We start from the raw sequence: 26,194 nt of genomic DNA, 5'->3' as shown, positions 1-26,194 counted from the left end.
ACGTGCTAACCAGTCGACCACCGTGCCGCTAATAGGAACATATTGTACAAAAACAAGTCTTTATTCTTCTCTAATTGGGTTGAGAAACACATTGTCATAGTTAATTTTATATTAATGGACAGCTTTTGTCCAACACTGAATTTTTACATACTTAAACATTTCCAGCCACACCCAAAGAGTATGCCACATTGTTTGATGCCATTTCCACGGGTATAACGATGCTATTTAAAGGTGTTCAACTACATGTATCATCTGTTTCTCTTCGCAATCCTATGGGTACAAATGTAGGGAAAAAAATGCCTACCATATAATAAAAATAGCAATAGAAGTATTCGTGCATTATTCCAGAAAGAATCTTCTTCTGTCACGTGTGATTTCTTATTAGAACTCTTTTGTCTGTGATACTGACTGGAAAAAAGTATGGACAGTACAGAACAATTTTTTTGTAACAAATAAGGTGAAAGAGGTGTCATATAAAATTCTTCACAAATATTATCCTGTAAATCACAGGTGTCAAAATCAGATCCGGCCCGCAACCTCAATTTATGTGGCCCACGAAGGCAAATCATGTGCGTCAATTTCACGTTTCTTGCAAATTGTTTTCACTTTTAACAACACTGATATATGAGACAATGCAATGTGTTATTTGTTACCAATCCTCCCCTTCAAAATAAATAATTGAACAAACAATTACTTCTGGCTTCTAATTTCGAAACCAGCTATCCATCAATTTGTTGTGTATATGATCATATAAAGCAGTATATACATAAATATACATTTATATGGGAAAACAGTCATAACGGCCCTCCGAGGGACACCCTGACTGTTCAGCACCTCTTCTGGATCTGTTCACACTCCACAACATTTTGAAAGGACTTCAGTAGATTTATTATTGCACAACTCTACAGAGACTTTACTTAGAAATAGGAAGGTTTTTTGAAAAAATATGTATTCTTTATTATAAATTTGTTACTCATCCTTACTAAATTCTATCTTCACAAAAGCAAATATAGTGACTAGAAACCCTATTTTAAACACTTTTAAACACTCAAGTCTATTATAAAATTGATCAGTTGCTCACTGAATAAAAATGCCATAAAAACAATTACTATTTGTACTAAATATAACGTTTTTGAATGTATCGAACGTGTTTATACCCCCTGGCATGTACTCATTGTTGTATAGAAGTTATTTTGTATACCTGTTATTCACATTTAATTAATTTAAAAAAAATGTCCAAACAATGGAGCCATAGATCCCAGCCTCCCATCGCCTGGAAGGACGATTTTTTACTTTAATACAACTTTAAACAGCAAAATTGTCAAAACAACAACCAGTGCCGCCATGGTTTATGACGCAGGGGCGTAAAAACGATGATATCACAAGCATTGTCTCAATTCTGCAGAATTGTACACTTGTAACCTACACTCTCGAAGACTGCGTACTCTTCGACTACGTATAATTGTACACTTGTAAACTGCACTCTCGAACACTATGTACTCTTCGGCTACGTGTAGACCTTCAATGAGCACCGTAGGGTGCAAGTGTGGGTATTGGGATTGGGCCTAACAACGCTCAACAACGGGAAATACTGGTTTAAACGGAGACCATATTGGAACCCTTGCTACCGTTAAACCCCTTACAGTATCGTAACAGGTAGGCATTAGACACAGTTATTATTTAGCCTTCCACACGTTAAAACAAATACGTACATATGGTAAAGTTTAATTTGCTATTGAGCTTCGCTAACGCTGTCGTTAGTTACATTGAAGTTAAGAGGGATGTATGCAATACTCGGCGTTGTTTCACGTGACTGTAGGCTATGCCACGTAGTTCCACTGTACGGACTCACAGCCTGCTAGATTATTTCTGCTCTGTTTTGCAACAATGTTGTTTTGTAACCAGGGTTGTACATAACAAGTTTAGTGTAGTTCTCAACTGAGCACGAGGGGTCGTTGTTCTTGTACTCCTTTTTTGGGACAGTCTAAAAGGCTTAAATGTAGATAAAAAAACAAAACAAAAAAAAAAAAAAACAATGTCAGAAAGCCGCTGTGAATCGTCACCAAAATTCCCATGCACGTCTACGTTCAGTCTCAGAAAATATCAAAACTATCGAGACAGTATTTTTGTATTTTATGCGCTTTAAGCTTTTTCCTGTCCATAGTCGTTCACTATAGAGAGATAAACTAAAAAGTGGTTTAATGTTAGAAAACTATGCCCAATCGTCACCAAAATTCATGTGCGCATCTCTACCTATATGCTCACATCAATGTCTGAAAATATCAAAACATTCCTCCTAATATTTTGGATTTTATGAGCATTGTTTTCCTCACCATAAAAATAGCTTAATGTCACTTGATGTCAGAAAACTGCGATCAAATTTTACCCAAATATATGTGGACAACTCTACCTATACCTACATCAGTGTCTGAACATATCAAAACGGTCGCACCAATATTTTGGATTTTATGGACATGAACATCTTCATCTCCATTGGTGCTCACTATTGCTTAATGTTGCTTAATGAGGAAAATGCTTAATGTCCATGAAATCCAAAACATTTAGGGGATCAGTTCTATATTTTGAGATAATGTAATATGAACGCTTACACCAAACAATCGGATTAAAAAAAAAAAAAAAATCAGAATTGAGCATTAAGACCTGCAGTGTAAACCTAGCCTAAGTGACATTAAAGACAAAGTGTGAAGTATGGCCAACAATCTTTTGAGTAATACTAACGGCTAAAACTATTTTAAGCATACTTTTGTTAATTTTTATGCCGCTGTGCACCTACCCAGATTCATAATTAGACCCATAGCAACACGCTTAACAACGAAAATGCGAATGTTCGGCAATGTCCAGTAATCTTCGGCAAGTGACGTCACGAGAAGAGATCGAGTAGCCAGTCACCCATTGTACTGCATTCTTTACTCTCACGTTTGCTGCACTTTGCCATTCTTAATGGATTTTTAGGCAAAATGCCTCGGTGCTGTGTGGCAATGCATTGTTCACATTCAGGCCAACAGTTGTTTGAGTGGCCGAAAGATAAGAATAGGGCACGTAAATGGACCAGTTTGTGTTACAATTCAACTGGCTTCCACATTAACTTGCTCCTGATTCCAACTGTGGCGTTTGAGCAATGCCAGTCCAGTAATTTTGTTTTTTCCTGTCTGCAGATTCGTCACAAGCAACATCGAAACTGTTCAACTGCATACCTGTTCAATTCTGCAAGAAACACTTGAAACAAAGCATCTTGTTTACAACTCCCGACTGGCTGCAAGAAATTGTAATAGAAATGATTTTTTTTCATGCTTTTTTTGGTATAATGATGTTTAATTACTTAGATTTCATTGCCATTTTCTGAAATTATTTCACATTTGGACTTTAAGCTTTTTGACATGTACAATGAAGCCTTTTATACTGCCGCCCTTTTTTTCCCGACTGACCAATTTCATTGTTCAACTTAAAGCGGAAGTCAACGCGAACATATTTTTTTCAGCAATATGTTCCATGCAAGCCCACTAGTTGAAACAGGGCATTCTGATAAATATTGCATTTGTGGAATAAGTGTTAATCCACTCGTTTTTAGCCATCTCTGGGGGCGGCCATTTTGTCTTCTGTCGACTGAAAATGACATCACAACTGCTCACAACGACCAATCACGGCTCAGATTCAGAAAACAGGTCAGCCGTGATTGGTCGTTGTGAGCAGTTGTGGTGTCATTATCAGTCGACAGAAGACAAAATGGCCGCCCCCGGAGATGGCTAAAAATGAGTGAATTTTGCTGCTTAACTTATATTCCACAAACGCAAAATTAATCAGAATGCCGTGTTTCAACTAGTGGCCCTGCTGGGAACATATTCTTGAAAAAAAAATGTTTGCGTTGACTTCTTTTTAAAGACTTACAGCACTTGTGAGAAAATTAGGGCCGGCGACCATATCTGACCCTCCGAAAGTGTCTGACCAGCCCTTGCAGTCTTTTTAATGCCAAAATAAAACGTCAAGTATACACTGCTTTTATTTTAATATTTTTGTTACTGTACATGCGTGTTGTCAGTGTAAGCGAAGAAGAGAGACTTCAGTGTTGCCAACTTTGAGGTAATGGGCCTCCTTCGCTAACCGTGCACACATACCAATTCGTGCATCATACGTGCGTCAAAACCTGCAGGTTTTGACGCACTAATGTCGTTAATAACCATGAAGGACAATTCTCACCACTTTCACCTTTGTGGCATATGCGCGAATGTGCTGTATGAATTAATCCACCAATGTCTGTGTGTCCGCACTTTATGGCTGTGAACATAAAAATTTGCCAACGGTTCAGTCAACTACAAAAACTTGTCCATACAAAAATATATATATCCAAACTACAATTAATATAACCAATACTATATTTGCAATGCCCATAGGCATGTGTCGCCCATTTTATGGGGTGTTGAAGCACTCCCTAAAGTAATACCAAGCACCCCCAAAATTTGACATCCCTCAGGATTTTATTTACTGTATGTCCTTTTTTAACAAACTAGAGAAATGTTAAAAGTAAACAATGGTGTTCTTGATAGAAAAGTAATATTTTATCATCAAATGGTTGGATCCACCTGATTCCTCCCACCTCTTATCATCTGAATAAGTATGCAGTCTTCCAGTCTCATGGAATAGTTTTGAGTGATTAGCTCTACTGAGAACATGTGGCAAATGTCTCAACTTCTACCACTCAATATCAACACATTATCATTACCAGACCTAATAAGTCACTCTTTATGTTGTTAGGTGGTAGTTGGCTAACATTGTTTTCAAGCTAGAAAATGTTACAGGTGATCAGACAGTACCACTGTCCTTTTTGAATATCATTGAGAGAGGCACTCTTTTGCCATGATCTTTGAAAACTCCTATAGTGTGTGTGTATTTGTGTGTGTGTGTGGGGGGGGGTCTTAGTGTGTGAGTGAGTGAGTGACTGTGTGTGCGTACATTGTCCATACACGTTTTTTGAGCAGTAAAATGTGAAACACCGAAATCCAACCCGCCCCCCATTATGTTGTTTGTTAGGCCCTTTGGCTATGGATCAAGACTTATTAGAGGAGGAAGGCATTTTTTTTGACGAATTCAACAAACTACGAGCACTAGAACCAGATGTCAGCCAAAAGACCTCAGAACTCAAGGAAGAGTGCAAAGAATTTGGAGACAGTAAGAGCTGTGTCTTTTTCTTTATGCATAAATGTTGATTAATTTATCTCATTTACTGATAACACATATGACTACTATCCATCTTTTACAGAAATTGGACAGTTTCAGGAAAAGGTTAGATGTCTAATTGAGCTTGTAGATCAGTTGGCAAAAGAGACAGAAACAGAAAAGTTCAAGGTAAGGTTGAGCCTTTTTTCCCTCTTGATGAGTATCAACATAAACTTGACAAGTGCCACTGCTATCATGCTATCTCAAATTTTAGGCCATTGGAGCAAGAAACTTGCTGAAGTTAGTGGCAAAGCAAAGAGAAGCACTCCAGCAGCAGCTTCATGCTCTCATTGCAGAGAAGAAGACACAACTTGAAAGGTAAATGACAATTAAAACCTCAGGTTAGTACAAAATTACTAGTATTAGTAGTTCAAAGAACAGTGGCTACAATCCAAAACTAATGGGAAATTGTCAAAAGGTGAAACGTTAAAAATTAAATTTCTGTACAGTATAACATTTTTAAAAAACACTATACAAATGACACTTGCTGCAATTCTAAATTAGTCAGTGTACAGCTTGTATCACACTTAAAATGTTTTGTTCCCTCAAAATAAATCAACACACAGCCTTTAAGTCTTTCAAGACCTGACAACCTCTAGAGCGTGCCAGCTGATTTAAAGTAGATGCATGACAGGATTTCCCCAAAATAAAAATCTGAAAAATGCATAGTCTGGTTGGAAAGGCCACATCCACCTAAGTATAAATGCAGCAATAACTTCGGATCATAGGTTCTGGAGGAATTCATCTTTTTGTGTAGGGGAAAATGGCCTTTGGGGGGACTTTTTTTATTTTGTCTATTGAAAATATAGTCAATAAACCACCTTCAAATTACAGTAAAACAGGTAGAATTTTATTATTTATCAACGTATCTCCACACAGGTTCATATTAACTTACTTGCTGAGTATGATTTTGATCTTTTTCTGGCTCATTTAATGGCCCTAATTAGCATAAATTAAGGTTTACATTTTTTAAGCCACGGACTGTATTCTTTTATATGTATAATATATGAACCCATAACGTAATTTGAAAAATATAGAACATTTGTAAACATCGGCATTGGTTGCCATAGTAGCAGGGACTTTGTAATAGAATTACGGGATTTCACTCGTAATGCTACTAGATGGATTTGGCTGAAACATGTATGGAGTCGGACCTTACTCTGACCTGACCTACTTATAAAGTTATTGTGTGCAACTATGAAGTGGGAACTAAACTTGGCCAACTACCGTATCTTTTGAGTAATACTAACGGCTAAAACTATTTTAAGCATACTTTTGTTATTTTTTGTGACGCAACCCACACAGATTCATAATTAGATCCATAGCAACTCACAAGGAAAATGCATATGATCGGAACTTTCCGGTAATCTTTGATGAGTGACGCCATTTAAAGAGATCGAGTTGCCAGTCACCCATTGTACTGCATTGTTGATTGTCCTGTCAACTGCTCATTGCCTCGGTGCTGTGTGGTGATTAGGGTGGCCAACTCCCTGAAAAATAAATAAGGGACACCTAATCGGCGGGGACACTCCCAGCGCGGAGGCCCCCCTTGAGGAAACACTGGAGTTAAAACCTAGATGAAGCTAAAGGAAAATGACAACGAAGCCAAAAAGACAAAGCAATAAAAGAAGCTAAGAACTATAAAACAATAAGATTGGATAAAAATAGTAAGAGACTAAAAACAATTATTTAAAGGCCAAATTAAAAAGGTGTGTCTTGAGCTTCCCCTTAAAAATATCAACAGTCTCTGCAGATCTGACGTCCTCTGGCAGGCTATTGCAAAGTTGAGGACCAAATTGGCTGAATGCAGCCTCGCCATGCGTTTTGGTCCTCATTAAAAGGCCGGCCCCAGAGGTCCTCAGGATCCGCGAGGGTTGTTATGGTAAAAGCAAGTCAGATAAATAAGATGGCCCAAGACCATTAAGACATTTATAAACTAATAAAAGTAACTTAAAATCGATCCTGAAACACACGGGGAGCCAATGCAGCGATTTTAAAACTGGTGTAATGTGCTCCCGCCCTCTGGTTCTCGTCAGCACCCGAGCGGCTGAGTTCTGCAGTAGTTGAAGGGAAGAAATACTCTTTTTGGGAAGACCAGAGAGCAGGACGTTGCAACAATCCAAACAACATGATATAAAAGCATGCATCAGCACCTCTGTGTTAGCCTGAGAGAGAAACGGGTGGACTCTGGCATTATACTTAAGATGATAAAAAACGATCTTGGTTACATTTTTAATATGAGGAATAAAACTGAGCTCAGAGTAAAAAATAACGCCCAGGTTCTTTACACATTGTGAGGGTTTAAAATCTAGCAATTTTGGTAAAGGTTTCTCCTCGGTTTTGTCCTGATTGAGCTGTAGGAAATTCTCTGCCATCCATGACTTAATATCTAAAATACAATTTAAAAGTGTATCAATAGGTCCTGTGTCATCAGGAGATACGCTAATGTACAGCTGTGTGTCATCAGCGTAACTGTGAAAGCTGATGCCGTGTCTTCTGATGACATCCCCAAGGGGTAGCATATAAAGATTAAAAAGTATTGGACCTAAAATTGAACTTGGGGAACCCCACATTTAATTTCATGGGTTTTGGAGGAACAAGTATCCATGCTTACAAAGAAACTTCTGTCTGTGAGATAGGAGTAAAACCAGTCAAAAGCAGTACCGGAGATGCCCACCGGGTTTTTAAGTCTGTTTAATAAAATTTGGTGATCTACTGTATCAAAAGCGGCGCTTAGGTCCAGTAGCACCAAGACTTGTGAGTTTTTTCACGTCTGCGGTATACCTTCTATCATTTAAAATCCTTAAAAGGGCTGTCTCTGTACTGTGGCTCATCCTAAAACCAGATTGATGTTTCTCAAAAAAATTGTTTGTATTTAAAAAATAATTTAACTGGAGAAAGACCAGTTTTTCTAAAAGTTGGATACAGGTCTGTAATTGTTAAAAACGCTCGGGTCCAGATTGCTCTTCTTGAGAAGGGGCTTCACCACTGCCGTTTTAAAGGCGGCGGGGAAGACACCTGTCTGAAGAGAGCAATTGGCTATGTTTAAAATCTGTTCCTCAAAAAATCCGTAAAATGTCTTTAAAAGAGATATGGGAATTGGATCTAGAAGGCAGGTTGTTGGATTTACTCGACCAAGTATCCTTGCATCAACCAGGGCAAAACTTTCCAGTGTTTCCTCAGGTAAAAATGACTGTCCAGGTGTATTAAAATTTATGTTTTGACAGGCTAAAAGACTGGACCTAATGTCATCGATTTTACTTCTGAAGTGGTCTGCAAAGTCCTCACAGAGAGCGTCTGTTGGTCTCTGTGGGGACTTATTGAAATTGGAGTTGGTTAAAAGATTGAAGGTGGAGAAGAGAAATCTGGGGTTGCTTTTATTAACTGAGATGAGGTTTGAAAAATAGTTCTTGCCTGTTTGACTATTTTATTGTACGATTTGAGTTGTTCACGTAATATTTCATAATGCACTGTAAGTTCAGTTTTCTCCACCTCCTCTCTATACTCCTGCATTTTCTTTTTGATGTCTTGACTGCATCATCTCTCCACGGGGGTACATCCTTTATTTTTATAGTTTTGGTTAAAAGTGGAGCCGCTAAATCTAATGATGACTTAGGGCTGGGCCGATAATTCAATATCGATATGTATCACGATTGACACGTGATTGATACCAATAGAAAATGCCTTCGATAAAACGTTCGATAGAAAAAAAAAAGAAAAGGAAAAACAAACCCGCAGCATGGTACGTGATGTAGGCAGCGCGCTTCCACCTCCAAACATGAAGAAGAAGCGTTTAAACCAAAGAAGCAGCAGCTTTTAAACCAACAAGGAAGAAGCATTTAAACCAACAAGAGGAAGCTGTTAACTCAACGGAGCATGCTCGAGGGCCCGGCGGCTGTGCGCTTTGCTCGCAGGCCCGGCGGCCCTGTGGTATGCTTGCGGTCCCGGCAGCCCTGCGCTATGCTCGCGGGCCTGGCGGCCTTGCGCAATGCTCGCGTGCAGCAAGCGAGCGCCCTTAACTTTGCTCAAATAAATGACCACTCGACTCAGTATAACTCTTACAATTAAATTATATCATGCATGATAACCCTATCAAAAACCTGTGGATGGAGTCATGGTGTACAAGTAGAGGAGTTCTTGTCTTTGACATGCTAGCAGTAGTTAGCCTTATCCGACACCGGCATCTCACTCAAGGTAAAATCAAGCAAGTAAAATATGAATGGACTATGGCAATAATGAGTCCGCTAAAAAGATAAAGTAGTCCTAAGACGGTTGGTCAACGATAATGTATGCATTGCAAGAGAGTATGCGTTCACTTACATTGGATGAACAGTGAATGAAGGCCAATATATGTTTAAACAACTGCTTTGGGGTAGACCTAATGCAAATAAGCGTTTACAATGCACTGATGGAGGACAAACTGCACATTAGACTACATAACGATGTACAAAAAACAGTTAACTGTTATTTAGAGAAAAGGTTTAAAACAAAATCAATAATTATCAATATTGACTGATGAAATACGATTGTGATTTCCCAGCCCTTCTAAGCACATTATCTTTAAAATGGAGTTTATTTAATCTTTATATCGACCAGTTTATTTCACTCTTTCATAGTTACATTGACCTCTTATTAAAGATTAAGTATTATGTCAAAATAAAATAACCTAAATGTATTTTTCTTCGGTCATTATTTTCAATAGTTTAAAAAAAGAAAAAAAAATCTATATATATATTGATATCGACCAATATAAAACACTTTACACTTTCTACTTTATGACTTTTCAGTCATATCGCCCAGCCTTTTGATGACTTAAGATTCTTGTTAAAATTGTCAACAATAGAATCGCATGGTGCAGGTAAAATGTCAGCAGGAGTGCTCTTTAAAATCTCGATAAAATTTGCAGCCACCTCAGAAGATAGGCAGCGTTTTCTCACTGTTCTTATCGGGGATGCCTGATAATTAAAACAGGTGATGTTAAAATACACGCGATAGGTAGCGTTATCTCACTGTTCTTATCGGGGATGCCTGATAATTAAAACAGGCGATGTTAAAATACACGCAAAAATGGTCCGACACAGCCAGGTCAACAACAGGGGACACACCAACAGCGCGTAGGTTACGACTAGGTCCACGGTGTGACCTCTGTTGTGAGTTGGGTGTGAAACATGCTGTTTAAAATCCATACAGTTTAAAAGATTTAAACATTCTCTGGATAGTGGGTCCAAGATGTCGTCAACATGTATATTAAAATCGACGGTTATTAAAATTCTGTTATAAGTGGAATATAAAATCGATAAAAAATGTGAAAAACTCACTAATAAAAGAAGTGGAATGATGGGGAGGTCTGTAAAGAGTGACACAGATAATAGGGTGACTGCTAAAAACAAATGCATGGTGTTCAAATGATAAATATCTTTTAAAAATTATCTCTTTTGAGATAAGAAAATTGATGCAGTCCCACCTCCTCGTTTTTCGTTCCTGGTAGAAAATAGAAAATTAAAATTCGGTGGGCAAGCCTCGGTGAGAACAACTGGAGCATCTGTACCAAGCCATGTCTCAGATAAAAGAATACCTTCTAGGTTATTGTCTAAAATCATGTCATTTATAATAAAAGTTTTGTTTTGAAGTGAGCGCACGTTCAGCACAGCCAGGTTATTGTTTGTGCTGGACGTGCGTTCATGGTCGTATGAGTGATGAGTGTTGACATATATAAGATTGTCATTGTTAAAACCACATTGTTTGTGAGTGCGTAGGAAGCGACTGCCTGTGATTATATGAATGAAAAAGCTGTCCGATGGGGTTGGTGATGATAAATGGGGCCTGCAGGGAGAGTTAGTGAGGGTAGTGAGATTGTTATTGCAGTAGTTAGAGGTCGGAGATGAAGAGGGGAGAATGTGTGCAGAGTGATTAGTAAATAGAAGTCAGCAGGGGGTGGAGTTTATGATGGCATGGTGGATATTTGCAGCTAAAATTTAACTGCCCAGAGAGTTCGGATGAACCCCGTCTGGCTGGTAGAATGACCTGCGGTTCCAGAATAGGTTAAAATTGTCAATAAAATCAAAATCAAGGTAGCCACAAGTGCGCTGGAGCCATGTATTCAGGCCCAAAAGACGACTAAAGTGCTCAATGCCGCGAGATAGCGTCAGTAAAATGCTGCTAATCGCACGCACGTTCTCAGCAAGGAAAAAAGAGCATTAAAGTATTTCTTAGTCTGCTCTGACTGTCGACGTACTGTCTTGTTCGTCCCCACGTGGACAATGAACCGGGATATGGATGATGGTAGATTGTCAAGAACACCGGGCAAGATGTTCACTATGTCCATAACTTTGGCTCCGGGATAACAGGGGGTGATAGTGCGGAAATAATGAGTGCGTATAATGATGCTGTCCCCGATTATAACGGTGGTTGGTGGGTGATGTGGAGAAGGAGCACCAGAGGACCCAAATGAATCCAAATGAGTATCTGGGTCGGAAGCAGCAGCAGACGTCCCTGACCGCGGCAGCGCGGTAGTTGGAGCAGGAGAATAATTTTCCAGAGGGGCAAATCGTTTTTTCAGCACCAGTTGGGGTCGGGGGGGTGTTTCTCTGCCTCTCCTGGCGCGGGACACCACCTCGACCCAGGTGGCACCGTGCAGTGGTGCTGAGCAGGATGGCAGCTGGATCCCAAATCACCGTGTCCATCAGGGGAGCCTCAGTCGTTGCCGTCGCCGTCGCCGTCAGGGCCCCGGTAGGGATGACGCTATTCATGACGACGGCGGAGAGTTGGGGGAATCGGGTCGTGAAAGAAGACACGATTGACTCTCTTTTCCGCAGTTCTTCTGACAGGCGGCGAACATCCTCTCTCAGGTCAGCAATTGTGTTGTTTGCTTTTTCCACCAAGCTGTCCGAGTTGTCGCTGTGATGGGGAGGCATTTTGCGCTAGCCCCAGGCTAGGCTATTGCCGATGTGCGTATGCTAGCGGTATGCTAGCTGTTCGGCACAAGGGCAGGATCGAGTCCGTAAGTTGACATCCAAAAAGCATCCAAAAAGTAAAAATGTAAAAATAGGATAGTAAAAATGGAGTATATATAAAAATGTGAGGTGACCTCAAAAAGTAAGTAAAAGTTAAAAAGTGCAGTCGTTCCTCTGGTTCCTCCGATCGACCGGCTGTCAGGAAGTCCGAAAGAACAAGATTATGGATACCAGCCGCCTGAATGAATTTCCACCATAAAGATGTTCTGTTTGTGACATTCGGCATCGCTGTCAGCAAAATCACCAGGATTTTTTTTTTTGGTACTTAGGAAAATGTATCTATTGACATTGGAAAAATTTTGAATATTTAGTAGATTGATGTTTTTACATATAATGATATCAACACTGTATATGTCCTTTCAGATATCACATTGAATGTGATGCATTGTCTAAAGTGGAATCTGAGCAGAATGAGTTTATCAACCAGTTTATTTTGCAGTAAGTATGTGCTTTTGTACTCTCTACTGTCTTATTGCCACATTTCCTTACATCATACAGTATATCATATCAACATCTCAAACGATAAATAGAATATGCATGAACAAGCAAAAGTTAATTAAAAGGAGGATGGCAAATGCACCCACACTCGCACATAAAAGGGACAAATTTCATTGATCACAAAGTTCTGTCTGCCAAACACTACTTGAGAAAAATATACATATTTAATTACCAATTAAGTATTTTAGTGCCAATTCCAATTTGCAATAACTTATCCAAGAGGTAGCACACTCGTTAGCAATACAAATATAAAATAAAATCTCAAACTTATAACAGCTAAATATGCATCATGTTTAATGACAAGTGAAATGGTACAAAATACTGAAGTAATCAGAAACAGGAACAATGACTATGGCAGACTCACTTCAACTGAAAGAAATGACATTTAATACTAGAGCTGCGAGCAGCTTTTAAGGGCCCTCGCAGCCCTGGCATGTTGGGATACTGGCACATTGAAATGGGAATTTGTTTAAAATGAAGTACATCAGATGAAAAGCTACTTTGATAAAATATGACCATTTTTAATGCCAAAAATTAGGCAAAATTTGAAAGGAAATTAAAAATTGCATCCTGTTGAGTTTAGAGTAGGGCTCCAGAAACCTTTAGCAGGTCTTGGGCTACATACGCCTCCAGCTTTTGGTAGATCTTGGTGAAATGTTCAATCAGGGCTGTTTCGTTAAAAATTTGGAGGGGGCGCAACAAAGCCTTATTTTTAAACTGCACAATAAACCAATAAAACAGTGATATTTTAGTCATGCATGTTGTGTATGCCAAGTTTCATATGTTAGCACGAATTTTAAGACCATCAAAATCTGCGGGATTTTTCTTAGCAAACAGCATGTCGCCACAGCAACAGTGTTGGATAAAATGAATATCTTGAACATATTTAGATGATATTTAGTTTCAAGTCAAACTCATAAAATATCTAGGGGGAGTTCTTTAAAATATGTCCTCTGTAAAAGGCCAAAATGGTGCCACAATCAAAATGGACTTCCTGTTTAGGTTTAGCATATAGCTCCAAGATGCTTTTTGTTGGTCTTAGACTGTTACATATGCCTCCAACCTTTCATCGATCTTGTTGAAACATACAACCGGAGCTGGTTCATAAAAACGTTGCAGGGGTCGCTACTGAAAAAACACACAATAAACGAATAAAATAGTGACTATTTTGCCATGATTTGTGTGCCAAATTTCATGTGTTATCACGAATGTTAAGATCATCAAAATAATTTTGTTGGCAAACAGAGCAGCATCACGGCCACAGTATTAGACGAAATAAAACGCATTGCTTTTCCTTGTCTTCTTGAACAAGAAGAAAACACGCACAGTTTCAAGACAATCGGACAAAATCTCTTCTTTAAAATGTGACCTCTCAAAACCCAAAAATGGGGGCTAACTTGAAAGAAAATTCAAAATAGCGGACTTCCTATTAGCTTTAGCATATGGCTCTAGGAGACTTTTTTGTAGGTCTTGGGCTGTTACATATACCCCCAAATATCCATAGATGTTGGTGAAACGTACAATCGGGGCTGGTAGTGATAGTGGTACACACGCCTGAGTTGTGTGCGGGCAGCGTGGGATCGATTCCCGCTCAGTGACGGTGTCTGTGTGTGCGTGGGATAGGCTCCAGTACCTCCCCGCGACCCTGTACAGGATAAGCGGTTTGGAAGATGACACATGACAGTCGGGGCTGCTTCGTCAAAAATTTGTCAGAGGGCGCTGCTGTGCCATTTTTAAAAATTGCACAATCACCTAATTAAATATTGTTGCTGTTGTCAGCACTGATGTTTTTGCAATGTTTCATGACCCTCAAAAGTACGGTTGTTTTCTCGGCAAACAGCGCGTTGCCATGGCAACAGCTTTTGTGAATAATCACAAACTTCGGGTTTTAACACAGTGAAGGCCTACACACTCTTCTGAGCAAATATGAGGTAAATCTGGCTAACGCGCTAGGAGAAAAAGATCAAAGAAAAAAAAATCTTTAGGCAGTAGGTAGCGCTACCACTATGACGAAAAATACATTTTTAGATGTCTTCAGGCCAAGACTCTTACCAAATGTGTGACATTTTGACAAGATATCATCATGTGAGTCAAGTTACAGCAGCTTTTGTAGTTCAGGCGATGCCAAATTTTGAAGTAAATTCAAAATGACGGACTTCCGATTAGGTTTACCATATGGTGCCAAGCGATTTTTTATTTTTTAATAGGTTTTTAGGCTGTTACATATACCATCAAATTTTTGTAGATCCAGGTGAAACGTACAACCAGGACTGCTTTGTAAATAAATGTGTGGGGGGTGCTAGTGAGCCATTTAAAATAATAGTAATAATAATAATAATAAAATTGAATAAATAAAATATTGATGATTTTGCCAGGCCTGATCCTTGCAAATTTCCATGAGTTTTTGTGCATGTTTAGATTCTCAAAATCAGTGTTGTTTCATTGGCAATCTATGCATTGCCTAGGCTACAGCTTTTTCGTGAAAAATCACAAACTTTGTGTTTAAACATCATGAAGGCCTAAAGACTCTTCCTAGCAAATATGAGGTAGAGCTGGTTAACCCACTAGAAAAAAAAACTTCAAAGAATAAAACATGTATTTCCTTTAGCCAGTAGGTGGCGCTACGACTACAATGGAAAATAAGTAAATCGCTGTCTTCAGGCCTGGACTATCATTATATACAACATTTTTCACCAGGCTCGATGAGTGCCCCAAGTTTGGTGAGTTTTCGTACATTTTAGGTCCATAAAAATTTGATTAGTTTTCGGGAATGAAAATGAATATAATAATAATAATAATTTCGACAAAAAACAATGGTGACCTTGCAGCGGTCGCTGTTCAGGCCCTAATATGACTAGGGATCTTTGGCTTGTGGTAGACCGTAGGCCAAGGAAGGGGCACAGTATTTCATCAGCGCTACTACAGGGCCACATAGGCATTTCCTAACCAGATGTATAAATTAGGGCTGGGACGATAATTCGATATCAATATGTATCATGATTGACACGTGATCGATATCAATAGAAAATGCCTTCGATAAAATGTTTAATAGAGAAAACAAACCCGATTGCTGCATGGTGCGTGTTGTAGGGAGCGAGCTTCCGCCTCCAAACATGAAAAAACATTTAAACCAACAAAGAAGCGTTTAAACCAATGAAGAAGAAGCTGTTAACTCAATAGAGCATGCTCGAGGGCCCGGCGGCCGTGCGCTTTGCATGTGGGCCCGGCGGCTGTGCGCTTTGCTCGCTTTGTTTTTTTTTTCATAACAGCAACAAACTAAACAAACCAAACTACCAAATCACAGTGTAGGGGTTAACATACATTTACCAATAAACCACATTCATACATCGAGTCTCTATTGTCCCATTGGTGGTGTCATTGTCCTCTTCCATTTGTTCTATAGTTTGTCCATTTTTTCCATTTGTTTTCCAACTGAGCCTCTTGTAGTCGTATTAGGTGTGTGACTCTCTCCATTACAAATAGTTCTTCCACAGTGCACATCCACTGATCCACGGTTGGTGAGTCAGTTTTGTACCATAGTCTCGTGATCACTTTTTTGCTTGCTGATAAAAGTACTTTAACAAGATACTCATCTCTCTTCTGCACTATGTCCCGTGTTGAGTGCTCTAAATAGAGTACCTTACATGTTTTCGGTATTTCGTACCCCATTATTTTCCTTAAAGCACACCAAATTCCATCCCAATATACTTGTAATCCTTGACAAAACCAGAATATATATGCATGGTCAACATCTATGTGACCGCATAATCTCCAGCATGTTTGTTGGGTGGCTACTTTCCTTCCTAATTTTACGGGTAATAAAAAATCTAACCATGTTTTTCCAATTAAATTCCCTCCAGATCCTGGAGCTTGTGGATGTGCACTGTGTTTTACAGCTATCCAGCCATTCGTCCTCCGTTATTTGCAATTTCAAGTCTATTTCCCACTTTTCCTTGATATAAAATGATGAATGCTCCCTATATTACATCAAACATCTGTACATATCTGAGATTGCTTTACAATTTCTGCCCTCATAAGCCTTCTTAAAAACTCAATGATTTTATGTTCCTTGGTAGATTTTACCTCCTTCACAAAATAATAATTTAATTGCAGATATCGATATTGATTGTATCCCTTCAGTGCAAATCTATCCCTCAGCTTTTCAAAACTCAGCACCTTACCCCTTTCAACTATTATGCACATAGCTGTGATTCTTTTATTTCTTTATTTGCCTATTGTCTGTATCCCTTGTCATTTACCCCAGGAAAAAACCTGTCATCAAATGCGAACCATCTTAAAACCGTTGCCTCTCTTTCCAACTTATACTTTTCAAGAATCACATTCCATATTTCTATTGTAGTTTTGGTTATCGCTCCCAATTGGCTACTTAAATTTTCAACAGACCCTTGTGTGCTATTAAGTTTTGTATCTCAGTGTCAATCATCCCTAATTCTACATTTTGCCATTTTGCAACGTATCCATCCTTGTACCAGTATATCAGGGGCCTAACTTGTGCAGCGTAAAAATATTCCTGGAGTCCTGGCAAAGCGGACTGGGCGGACTGCCCTTGTCTTTTGGAAGCGGCAGTTGTCCCTAGTTTTGACTCTTCCCTGGCTTGCATTTTTAATTTCTCTTGGTTATTTAGGCTCCTTGGAACCTAATGACTATAAATACAAAGAATTATCTTTTCACGTGATGTAGTTTCTGAGAAAAAGGATGTCCACAAATATGGACATTTGTTTTATATTTCCATAGAATAAATAAAGTCACAGTTGAGTCATAATGTACAAAAGTCTGTATTTGGTGTCTGAACACAGCAGTATTTTCCCTGAGTAAAAACTAAATGATAAATTCTGCCCATGTGAGCCACATGGCTCATTTTAAGTGCTGCTAACATATGCAGGAAAACATATGTCTGTAAAAGTAAACATTTTAAATTTTGCATTGTTACTGTTGTAACCTTTAATGTGTAGTGCCTTCAAGTTTATCACCTCTGGCACATGTGCATTAGCCTTCTTGCAGAGTGAGACATGGGGCACTGCAGTCACTGGACACTTTTTTCCCTGGTCCCAAACATCTGGTCCCAAACTCCTGCTCTGAAAAGCCAGAGTTGTCATTGTCATGCTGACCCAAGAAGATCATAGCCACTTCAATACGAAATTCAAGGAACTGCATGATATTCTTCTTTGAAGTGCCAAATACACTGAGGTCTTTGCGATACAATAACCAGCTGTGGGCTGAAGCCAGATCGGTAAAGTGTATTAGTGTCTGCAGTGTCCATTTCCTTGTACGGCCATTCGTGCGATAGTAACTCATCATTCTATCAACAAGCTCAACTCCACCCATCTTGGAGTTGTATTCACGGATGGTACTTGGTCATGAAATGGTCAAATGTTTCTTCAGTTTCTTGTCCCATCTCTGGCAGGTGTCTTCTGGCTCTCTAGCATGAACAACAGACATAATCAAAATCAGTTTATTGTCATACCACTTCACAACGCAAATCTTTCCATCCTCAGTGGTAACTTGCGCAGAGGTACCTCTTCATCTTTTTTCATTTTTTTGTCAGCAGGTAGCTTCTGCACTGCTGCAGCAACCCGGTTCTTCATAACTGTACCGGTTAGATACACCTGTTTCTTCATTATGTGTTCAACACCTTGAATGGATGTGAAAAATCGGTCATAATACACTTTTGTATTAGAAAGCAGAGTTTGACGATCTATCGCCAAGCCTGCCAAACCTAGATCCCCTGGTTCTTCAACCTGCTCATGGACTGCATGTGTACCTTGGAAAATGTCAAAATCCAGCACAACACCTTCAACTGGGCTTGATTTGGTGTTAGCGGAGAAGCCCTCCATCGCACACCACGGCCTTTCTTGGAAGGCTCTTGATGACTTGGTCCTGGTGCTTTCTCTTCTGGTACATTGCTTGAAACATCACCCTCATCTTTTTCAGCAAGGGCGACGCCTGGGAGTGTGTGCTCTGGGATTGTCATGATCCCAGCGATATCCTTCATATTCATCACGGAGACGTTTACGTCCTCTGCTAGGCTGAGAGGACTGTGGAATAGGGTCCTCACACCCACTACTGTCTTGATCACTGCTGCTTGTCTCCTTTCGTGGGGGCTGATAATCAGTATACCCCACAGAATCATCAATGTCTGACAAATCCTCCACCTCCACTCCACTCCTCTCCACCAATTAACCCCAGCAACTCCAGCACTTGTGATACAGAATAATGCTCTGGGGTGGAAAATTTTGTAATAAAAAATCTATGTAAAATTATTTATAACATAACATGACATGCCATATCTTCTTGTAATGGAGTAAACATTTTTTTTCTATCAAAATTATCCCCAAATACGATTTCAAAAGTAACCCCCTCTGTCCACATTTGTGGATATGTTCATCAAAATGTTCTTAACTAAGTCCTTCTGTCCACATGTTTACTAGCCTGGTAAATCATTACAGTTACTAACCTTTATCAAATTTGACTTAAGTAACAAACCTTGAAGACTTATATACATATCTGAACAAGAATCAGCCATGAAATTTGAGTGAATTTTTCACCTGGTCCACATTTGGATCGGGAGTAACTGACTGAACTTTTGGGTGTATTGGCAGCCATCTTGAGTCTAACCTGCAATGTGTTATACTCTTCTTTCACCACTAAGTGGCAGTATAATGTCCTTGGAAGTCGACACCAGAGCCTTGTAGAGATAAGTGTAGCATTGTGTTCTAGGCAAGTGAAAATGTGAAGTCCACATTTGTGGACGCCAGATCCTAGGAGGTTAAGAGTAGTAGTATCGATAAAATCTTATTGATACCCACCCCTTCTGTAGGCTGATGAAAACACTGAATTACTTAAAGCACATGGTTGAAAAATAATGGATATGAAGACAATTTAATCAAAGATGGTCATTTTCTGATATCTGTTTTACACGATTACAAATAGACTGACTGGCTTGCAGGTGGGTTATGCATTGTCAGAATATGTAGTTTTAATTTGTTCCATTTTTTCTTTTTCCAGTTGATTAAAGAAGCCAACCAGAACTGGATTAATGAGGCATTGAAAACATTGGAAGTGCCATTGTTCGGGTGGAAGCGAAGTTGTATTATAAGTGTAAGGTTCGGGTTCAATTCCTGGGTCCCACTCACTTCTGTTGAAGTATGCTTGAGTAAAATACTTAAGTCCGGAACCCATGGACAACAGCATCCACCCTTTTGATGCTTTGCTAAGACATCAGCACATCTGGGTTCCCTCCCTCTTGATGCCCCTCTTGATGCTTTGCCATGCCTTCTTTGCAGCTAACTTCAGTATCTATCCATCTATTCTGCAGCTAACTTCAGTATCTATCTATCTATCTGTCTATCTGTCTATCTGTCTGTCTGTCTGTCTGTCTGTCTGTCTGTCTGTCTGTCTCCACATCGATTCTGAATGCTGACAGAAGTCAAAAGATGACTTCTGTAATACATACATACATACAAAATCAATAAATGTTTGATACATAATATGTGTTGCTTTTTCTTGACCACAACTCTATCCAAACTTGAAAAACTGTGTGATCAATTGTTGAAGGATGCAAAGTACAATTCAATTCTTAGTCTTTATTTATTTTCTTGAAGATGGGATACAACAGGTTGGAGTATGATAAATTGGAATAGGTTGATAACCTTCAAAATAAACAGAAGAGATGGGCATCAAAGTTTTAATAAAGGATGAAATTTGCTGATACAAATGTTGATTGACTTTCTTTGGGTCAGGTGCCATACCTTTCCTTCTCCATACTAACTCTGAATTCAAATTGAACTTGGAATTCAAAGAATATGAGATCCAGAACAAGAAAGGCATGTCTAGATGTTAGTTATGCTGGTTTTTGAATTTTACCAGCAATTGTAACCCTCTGTATTTGTGGTACATTCACAGGGGTGCACATAATTTTTTCCATGGGTTACTCACATGAGTACCAGGAGATTGACTTTGGTACTCATTAGTGGTTCAACGGATCACATTAGTCACGATTCAGATCGGTCACGGATTTTGAGTCACGGTAATATTGTTTTTCGGATCAGCAAAAAAAATTAAAATAAAATAAAGTTAATTAGAACTTTGACTTCATTTATATTGTAAAACACTTGCCCATTAAATAAAAAAAAAAAAAAGTCTAATATGGTCCTTTAGGGTCCGCTGATAGTGTAGTGGTACACACGCCTGAGTTGTGTGCGGGCAGCGTGGGATCGATTCCCGCTCAGTGTCTATGTGTGCCCTGCGACTGGCTGGCGACCAGTTCGGGGTGTAGTCTGCCTTCGCCCATTGACGGCTGGGATAGGCTCCAGCAACTCCCCGCGACCCTATATAGGATAAGCGGTTTGGAAGATGACATGACATAGTCCTTTAGGATTTACATTTTCAGCTGAATGTTTTCAGCTGAATGTTTTCTTAAAATTATTTCATGAGCAAACGTGTTTTTATAAAATGAAGACAATGTTTTATTTTATTTTTTTCATCATGAAAAAGACCTTGACGTGCAATTTAAGGCACCTTCCTTTACACATGGACAGCACATCACAAATTAATCTCCACATTACTGAAAAAGAAGTTTAAAAAAAAAAAAGCCAAGGAACAGCTGTTGAACTACTAGCCAGGCACTTGTTGCTAATGATAACAGCTGCTAGCCACTAAAGCAGGAGACTTGTGCCGTATCATACAATGACAGCCTAATTAACTAGCGGTTTGTTAGTGTCCTAAATTAGCGACTGAATATGACTTCAGGATGGCGTTGTGTTGATGTAGGTGACAAGCCGGGACGTCGAAAACGGAAGTCAAGTTAGTTGTTACGCCACCATTCAGGTCAACTTCAAAGTAAAAGTCTACTAAGGCCATTGCATTGGCATCAGTGACGCAATCTATTATTTGATCAGCTTTATTTTGAATTTAGTTTTCGCGGAGGTGGTGTGTTCGTTGAGTATGTTTGCAAAGCGCTCCCATATGCGACTCAAGTGAGCCATGAGGGTTTCCAACTTTCTCTGCTGCTATTACAGTGAATGCGGACTAATTACATTGACTTAATTTGAACGCGCACAGTTTTTTTCACCAACCATTCTGTGGATCGTGCCCGGCTCGAACCGTGATGTTTGATCTGTACCGATCACGGCTCAAAGATGATCCGTTGCACCACTGTGTACAGGTACGCAAAGGCGCGTCGTTACTCACGTAATTTTTGTTGTACATGCGTACCGGCGTACCAGTTACTGTACATTCATGAAAGTCTAACCAAATTCCTATCTATTTTGTTCATGTTATGCTGACAATGACTTTGACTATAAAATACATTTAAAAAATGCCAGTTGTTTGTGATCTGTTTTTATTAACTACTGTACATTGCTTGAAAACTGTTGGGTGTATTTTAATGATGATCATCCATCCATCCATTATCTATACCGCTTATCCGCACAAGGGTCGCAGGGCGTGCTGGAGCCTATCCCAGCCGTCTTCGGGCAGTAGGCGGGGGACACCCTGAATTGGTTGCCAGCCAATCGCAGGGCACACAGAAACAAACATCCGCACTCACAATCACACCTAGGGGCAATTTAGAGAGTCCAATCAACTTACAATGCATGTTTTTGGAATGTGGGAGGAAACCGGAGTACCCGGAGAAAACCCACGCAGGCACGGGGAGAACATGCAAACTCCACACAGGGAGGCCGGAGCCGCGATTGAACCCACGACCTCAGAACTGTGAGGTGGACGTGCTAACCAGTCGAACACCGTGCCAATGATGATCATAACATAGTAAAAATGCACAAAAAGTTTTTGACTTTTCATTGTAAAGAGTTTAAATTGTTAGAGGTGTGGAGGACCCAAATGTAGAGACGAGAGGACAAACAGCAGATGATGATGATGATGACAGATAACAGATAACAAGGTGGTCACTGTGGCCGGGTGAGAATGTTTGTTGAAACGCGTCTCTGTGCTGAGTTCAGGCTGGCAGGGAGCAGGATGAAGTGGAATGAGCAAAAAACAGAGCAGGCTAGAGACAAAAAGAGATGGATAAATGTGGAGCAAACAAACAGGAAAGTACAGAGTCGCTGGATGTACAAACTTGACATGGAGTGTTGATGATCTGCAGACAGCCGTAATTAGGTTTAACAGGTGCAGTTATTGGTTTCTCCAACATACCAAAAACTGCAAGACACTCACAAACATGCACACACGGGTTGGGCTCAGAGTGCTGAGACAGCAGGTCTGACAGTACCCTTCCTCTTACGGGCAGTCCAGCAGGTATCCAACTTCTCTCCTCTGGGCCATAACCTTCTCAGTCGACCGAGCACTGGAGGCCACGATCACGGCGACCCATAACCAGAAGCTTTTTCATGTTTTGAGCAGGATACCCATCGATTACCATGTGAGGAGGAGGCGGCACAGGGGGTAAAAATGGACTTGATGAAACTGGTTTAATTTATGAGACATGGAAAGTGGGGTGAACCTGAAGAAAGGTCGGGAGTGTCGGTCGCACTGTTCATGGGTTGTACATAGGGAACAAATAAGCGGGGGATTCTACACGAAGTGGCAGAATCCTAGTATTGAGCCACACCTTTTGACTAACAGCGTAGGCTGGTGCTTGGGTGTGGCGACGGTTCCCTTATACACGAGACTCTGATCAGAGCGGACCGGGCTTGTCTATAGACTTTCAAACTGGTGCATGTGAGATTGCACGGAAGGGACTGCAAGGTTGCTCTCCTGGGAGGGAAATAGTAGCAGTTGGTATCCTAGGGAGCATTGGAGAGGGGACATACCTGAAGAGGCGTTTGGCAGAGTGTTATGAGCGTATTCAACTAGGCAAGTTGGGTGCTCCACGAAGTCAGATGGGATTGCGTCATGCAAGCGGAGTGCATCCTTTAGCTGCTGATTGGCCCGCTTACATTGACCATTGGTTTGAGTATGGTATCCCGATTTGAGACTCTAGCCGTGCCTAGAACAGTACATGATGTCTTCCAGACCGGTTAGTGAACTGGAGACCCCTTGTGAAACAATGTCTGATGGAATACCGTGCAGACGGAAGACACTCTGGACCAACAGCTCTGCAGTATCTGTGACTGACGGGATCTTGGGAAGGGCTAGAAAGTGGGCAATTTTTAATAATCTGACAACCACTGTGAGAATGACTGTGTTGATGGAGGAAGAGCGGTAACAAAATCCGGTAACGAAGTGACCTTGTGACCTTGGATGCCTGAGGATGGCGAGTGGACAGAGCAGACTAGAACTAGGTTTAGAGGAAGATTTATTTTGAGCACATACCTTGCATGTCAAGACGAAAGAACATTGAGGGCCACCAGAAACTTTGACTGGGGAAAGCCAGTGCTCTTCGGATTCCTGGGTTGGAGGTAAGGCGTGAGGAATGGGCCCATTGTAGCACCTGATGGCGGACAGAGTCTGGGGCAAATAAACAGTTCCGGGTGCCCCCACCGGGATCGCCCACCTTGGGCCTTTTTCACCATTGCTTCTATCTCAGATGAAATACAGAAACAACAAAGCAGGTAGGAGGCAAAATGTGGTCAGGGTCCGGTTTAAACCCTATGCTGTGACTGGGAATCAGGCTTGGCGTTTTTGGACCCAAGACGTAAGATAAAGTGAATGTGAAACACTCAAAAAAACAAGGCCCACCTAGCTTGACGGGAACACAACCTTTTGGCAGATCGGATATATTTGAGATTTTTGTGATAGGTCCACACAATGAATGGGCATATCAACCCGTTCCAAAAAATTACGCCATTCCTCCAGAGGCAACTTCACGGCAACTTCCTGTAATTTCTCCCTGCTGAAGTTGTCTGTTTGGGTCTAGGTGAACAAGGACAGACACTGAGGTAAACCGTTTCTTAAGCTTGCTGAAGGCCAGCTCAGCCTTTTCTGACAAAAGGACAGGTATGGATGTTGACGTTAGGATGGTGAGGTGCTGTAAAACTGCTGTAATCTCTAATGAAACATCTATAAAAATTGGAACCGTTGCAGCTGCTTTTTCGAGGATGTTTTAGGCCAGTCAGTGATTGCGGTTCCCTTTGGATCTATTTGCAGCTGTCCCTTAGCGATGACGTAACACAGAAAGGTGGTCTTGGAAACATGGAACTCTTACTTTTCCGCTTTCACAAACAGCTTGTTATCCAGCAGTCTCTGGAGCACCTGATGTAGATAAAGTTCCTGTTTTGAGCTGGAACTGGAGAAACAAGTTTTTCACACCTGGATTTGGGGAACCTGTGCCATTATTTCTTGCAGATCCTCTCCAGTTCTGTCAGGTTGGATGATGAAAGGTGTTGGACAGCCATTTTCAGGTCTCTCCAGAGATGCTCAATTGGGTTTAGGTCAGGGCTCTGGCTGGGCCAGTCAAGAACGGTCACAGAGTTGTTCTCAAGCCACTCCTTTGTTATTTTAGGTGTGTGCTTCGGCTCATTGTCCTGTTGACAGGTGAACTTTCGGCCCATTCTGAGGTCCTGAGCACTCTGGAAGACGTTTTATCACATTTGGCCACATTCACCTTTCCTTCAATTGCAACCAATCGTCCTGTGCCTGCAGCTGAAAAACACCCACAACATGATGCTCCCGCCACCATGCTTTGCTGTAGGGATTGTATTGGGCAGGTGATGAGCAGTGCCTGGTTTTTCCACACATACCGCATAGAATTAACACCAAAAAGCTCAATCTTGGTCTCATCAGACCAGAGAATCTCTTTCTCATAGTCTGGGAGTCCTTCATGTTTTTTTGGCTAATTCTATGCAGGCTTTCATGTGTCTGGAACTGAGGAGAGGCCTCTGTCGGGCCACTCTGCCATAAAGCCCCGATTGCTGGAGGGCTGCAGTGATAGTTGACTTCGTGGAACTTTCTCCCATATCGCTACTGCATCTTTGGAGCCCAGCTACAATGATCTTTGGGTACTTCTTTACCTCTCTCACCAAGGCTTCACCCCCGATTGCTCAGTTTGGATGGACGGCCAGGTCTAGGAAGAGTTGTGGTTGTCCCAAACTTCTTACATTTGAGGATTATGGAGGCCACTGTGCTTTTAGGAACCTTGGGTGCTGCAGAAATTCTTTTTTTAACCTTGGCCAGATCCGTACCTTGCCAAAATATGTCTCTGATAACCTTGCATAGTTCCTTCGACCTCATGATTCTCATTTTCTCTGACACGCACTGTGAGCTAGTTAAATTCAGAACGGTATAGAAAACCCTTCATGTCTTGTTAATTGTGAGTGGTTTACTGAAAAATAACATTTGAGTACTGTTTTATTTCACGTGTTTTTTCTCACCCACAGCACATACTCAGGTGAAGTTCCCTGATCCACAATCCAAGATGTGAGGAAGATAGAGAAAAAATGTAATACGAGTTATGTGAAACAAATAAATGGGGAAATGGAAACAATTGAAATCCTGAACTACCTTTCTCAATAAAGAAATATTTGATACCA

General features: G+C 40.5%; 1 protein-coding gene across 4 annotated transcripts; it reads left to right on the top strand.

Moving 5' to 3' along the window:
* The first annotated feature begins 1,500 nt into the window (after window positions 1-1,500).
* Window positions 1,501-26,194, top strand: LOC147140372 (intraflagellar transport protein 20 homolog). Of its 4 annotated transcripts, XM_086042862.1 has the most exons (8): window positions 1,501-1,656; window positions 3,177-3,286; window positions 4,058-4,098; window positions 5,047-5,184; window positions 5,276-5,361; window positions 5,447-5,550; window positions 12,609-12,683; window positions 26,042-26,194. In XM_086042862.1, exons 4-8 carry the CDS (start codon window positions 5,058-5,060, stop codon window positions 26,064-26,066), a joined length of 417 nt encoding a protein of 138 aa, XP_085898988.1. In that variant the 5' UTR covers window positions 1,501-1,656; window positions 3,177-3,286; window positions 4,058-4,098; window positions 5,047-5,057; the 3' UTR covers window positions 26,067-26,194. The 4 variants fall into 4 exon arrangements, with proteins under 4 accessions (XP_085898988.1, XP_085898987.1, XP_085898989.1 ...); XM_086042861.1 differs by lacking the exon at window positions 4,058-4,098; XM_086042863.1 differs by lacking the exons at window positions 4,058-4,098; window positions 26,042-26,194 and adding an exon at window positions 19,770-20,251.

The sequence above is a fragment of the Filicampus tigris genome, chromosome 10 (genome assembly GCF_054856515.1).
Source record: "Filicampus tigris isolate MCC_2025a chromosome 10, RoL_Ftig_1.0, whole genome shotgun sequence".
In the NCBI taxonomy this organism is placed as follows: Eukaryota; Metazoa; Chordata; class Actinopteri; order Syngnathiformes; family Syngnathidae; genus Filicampus; species Filicampus tigris.
The sequence above is the reverse complement of the archived record's forward strand: the minus strand, read 5'-3'. Positions and strand labels throughout refer to the sequence as shown.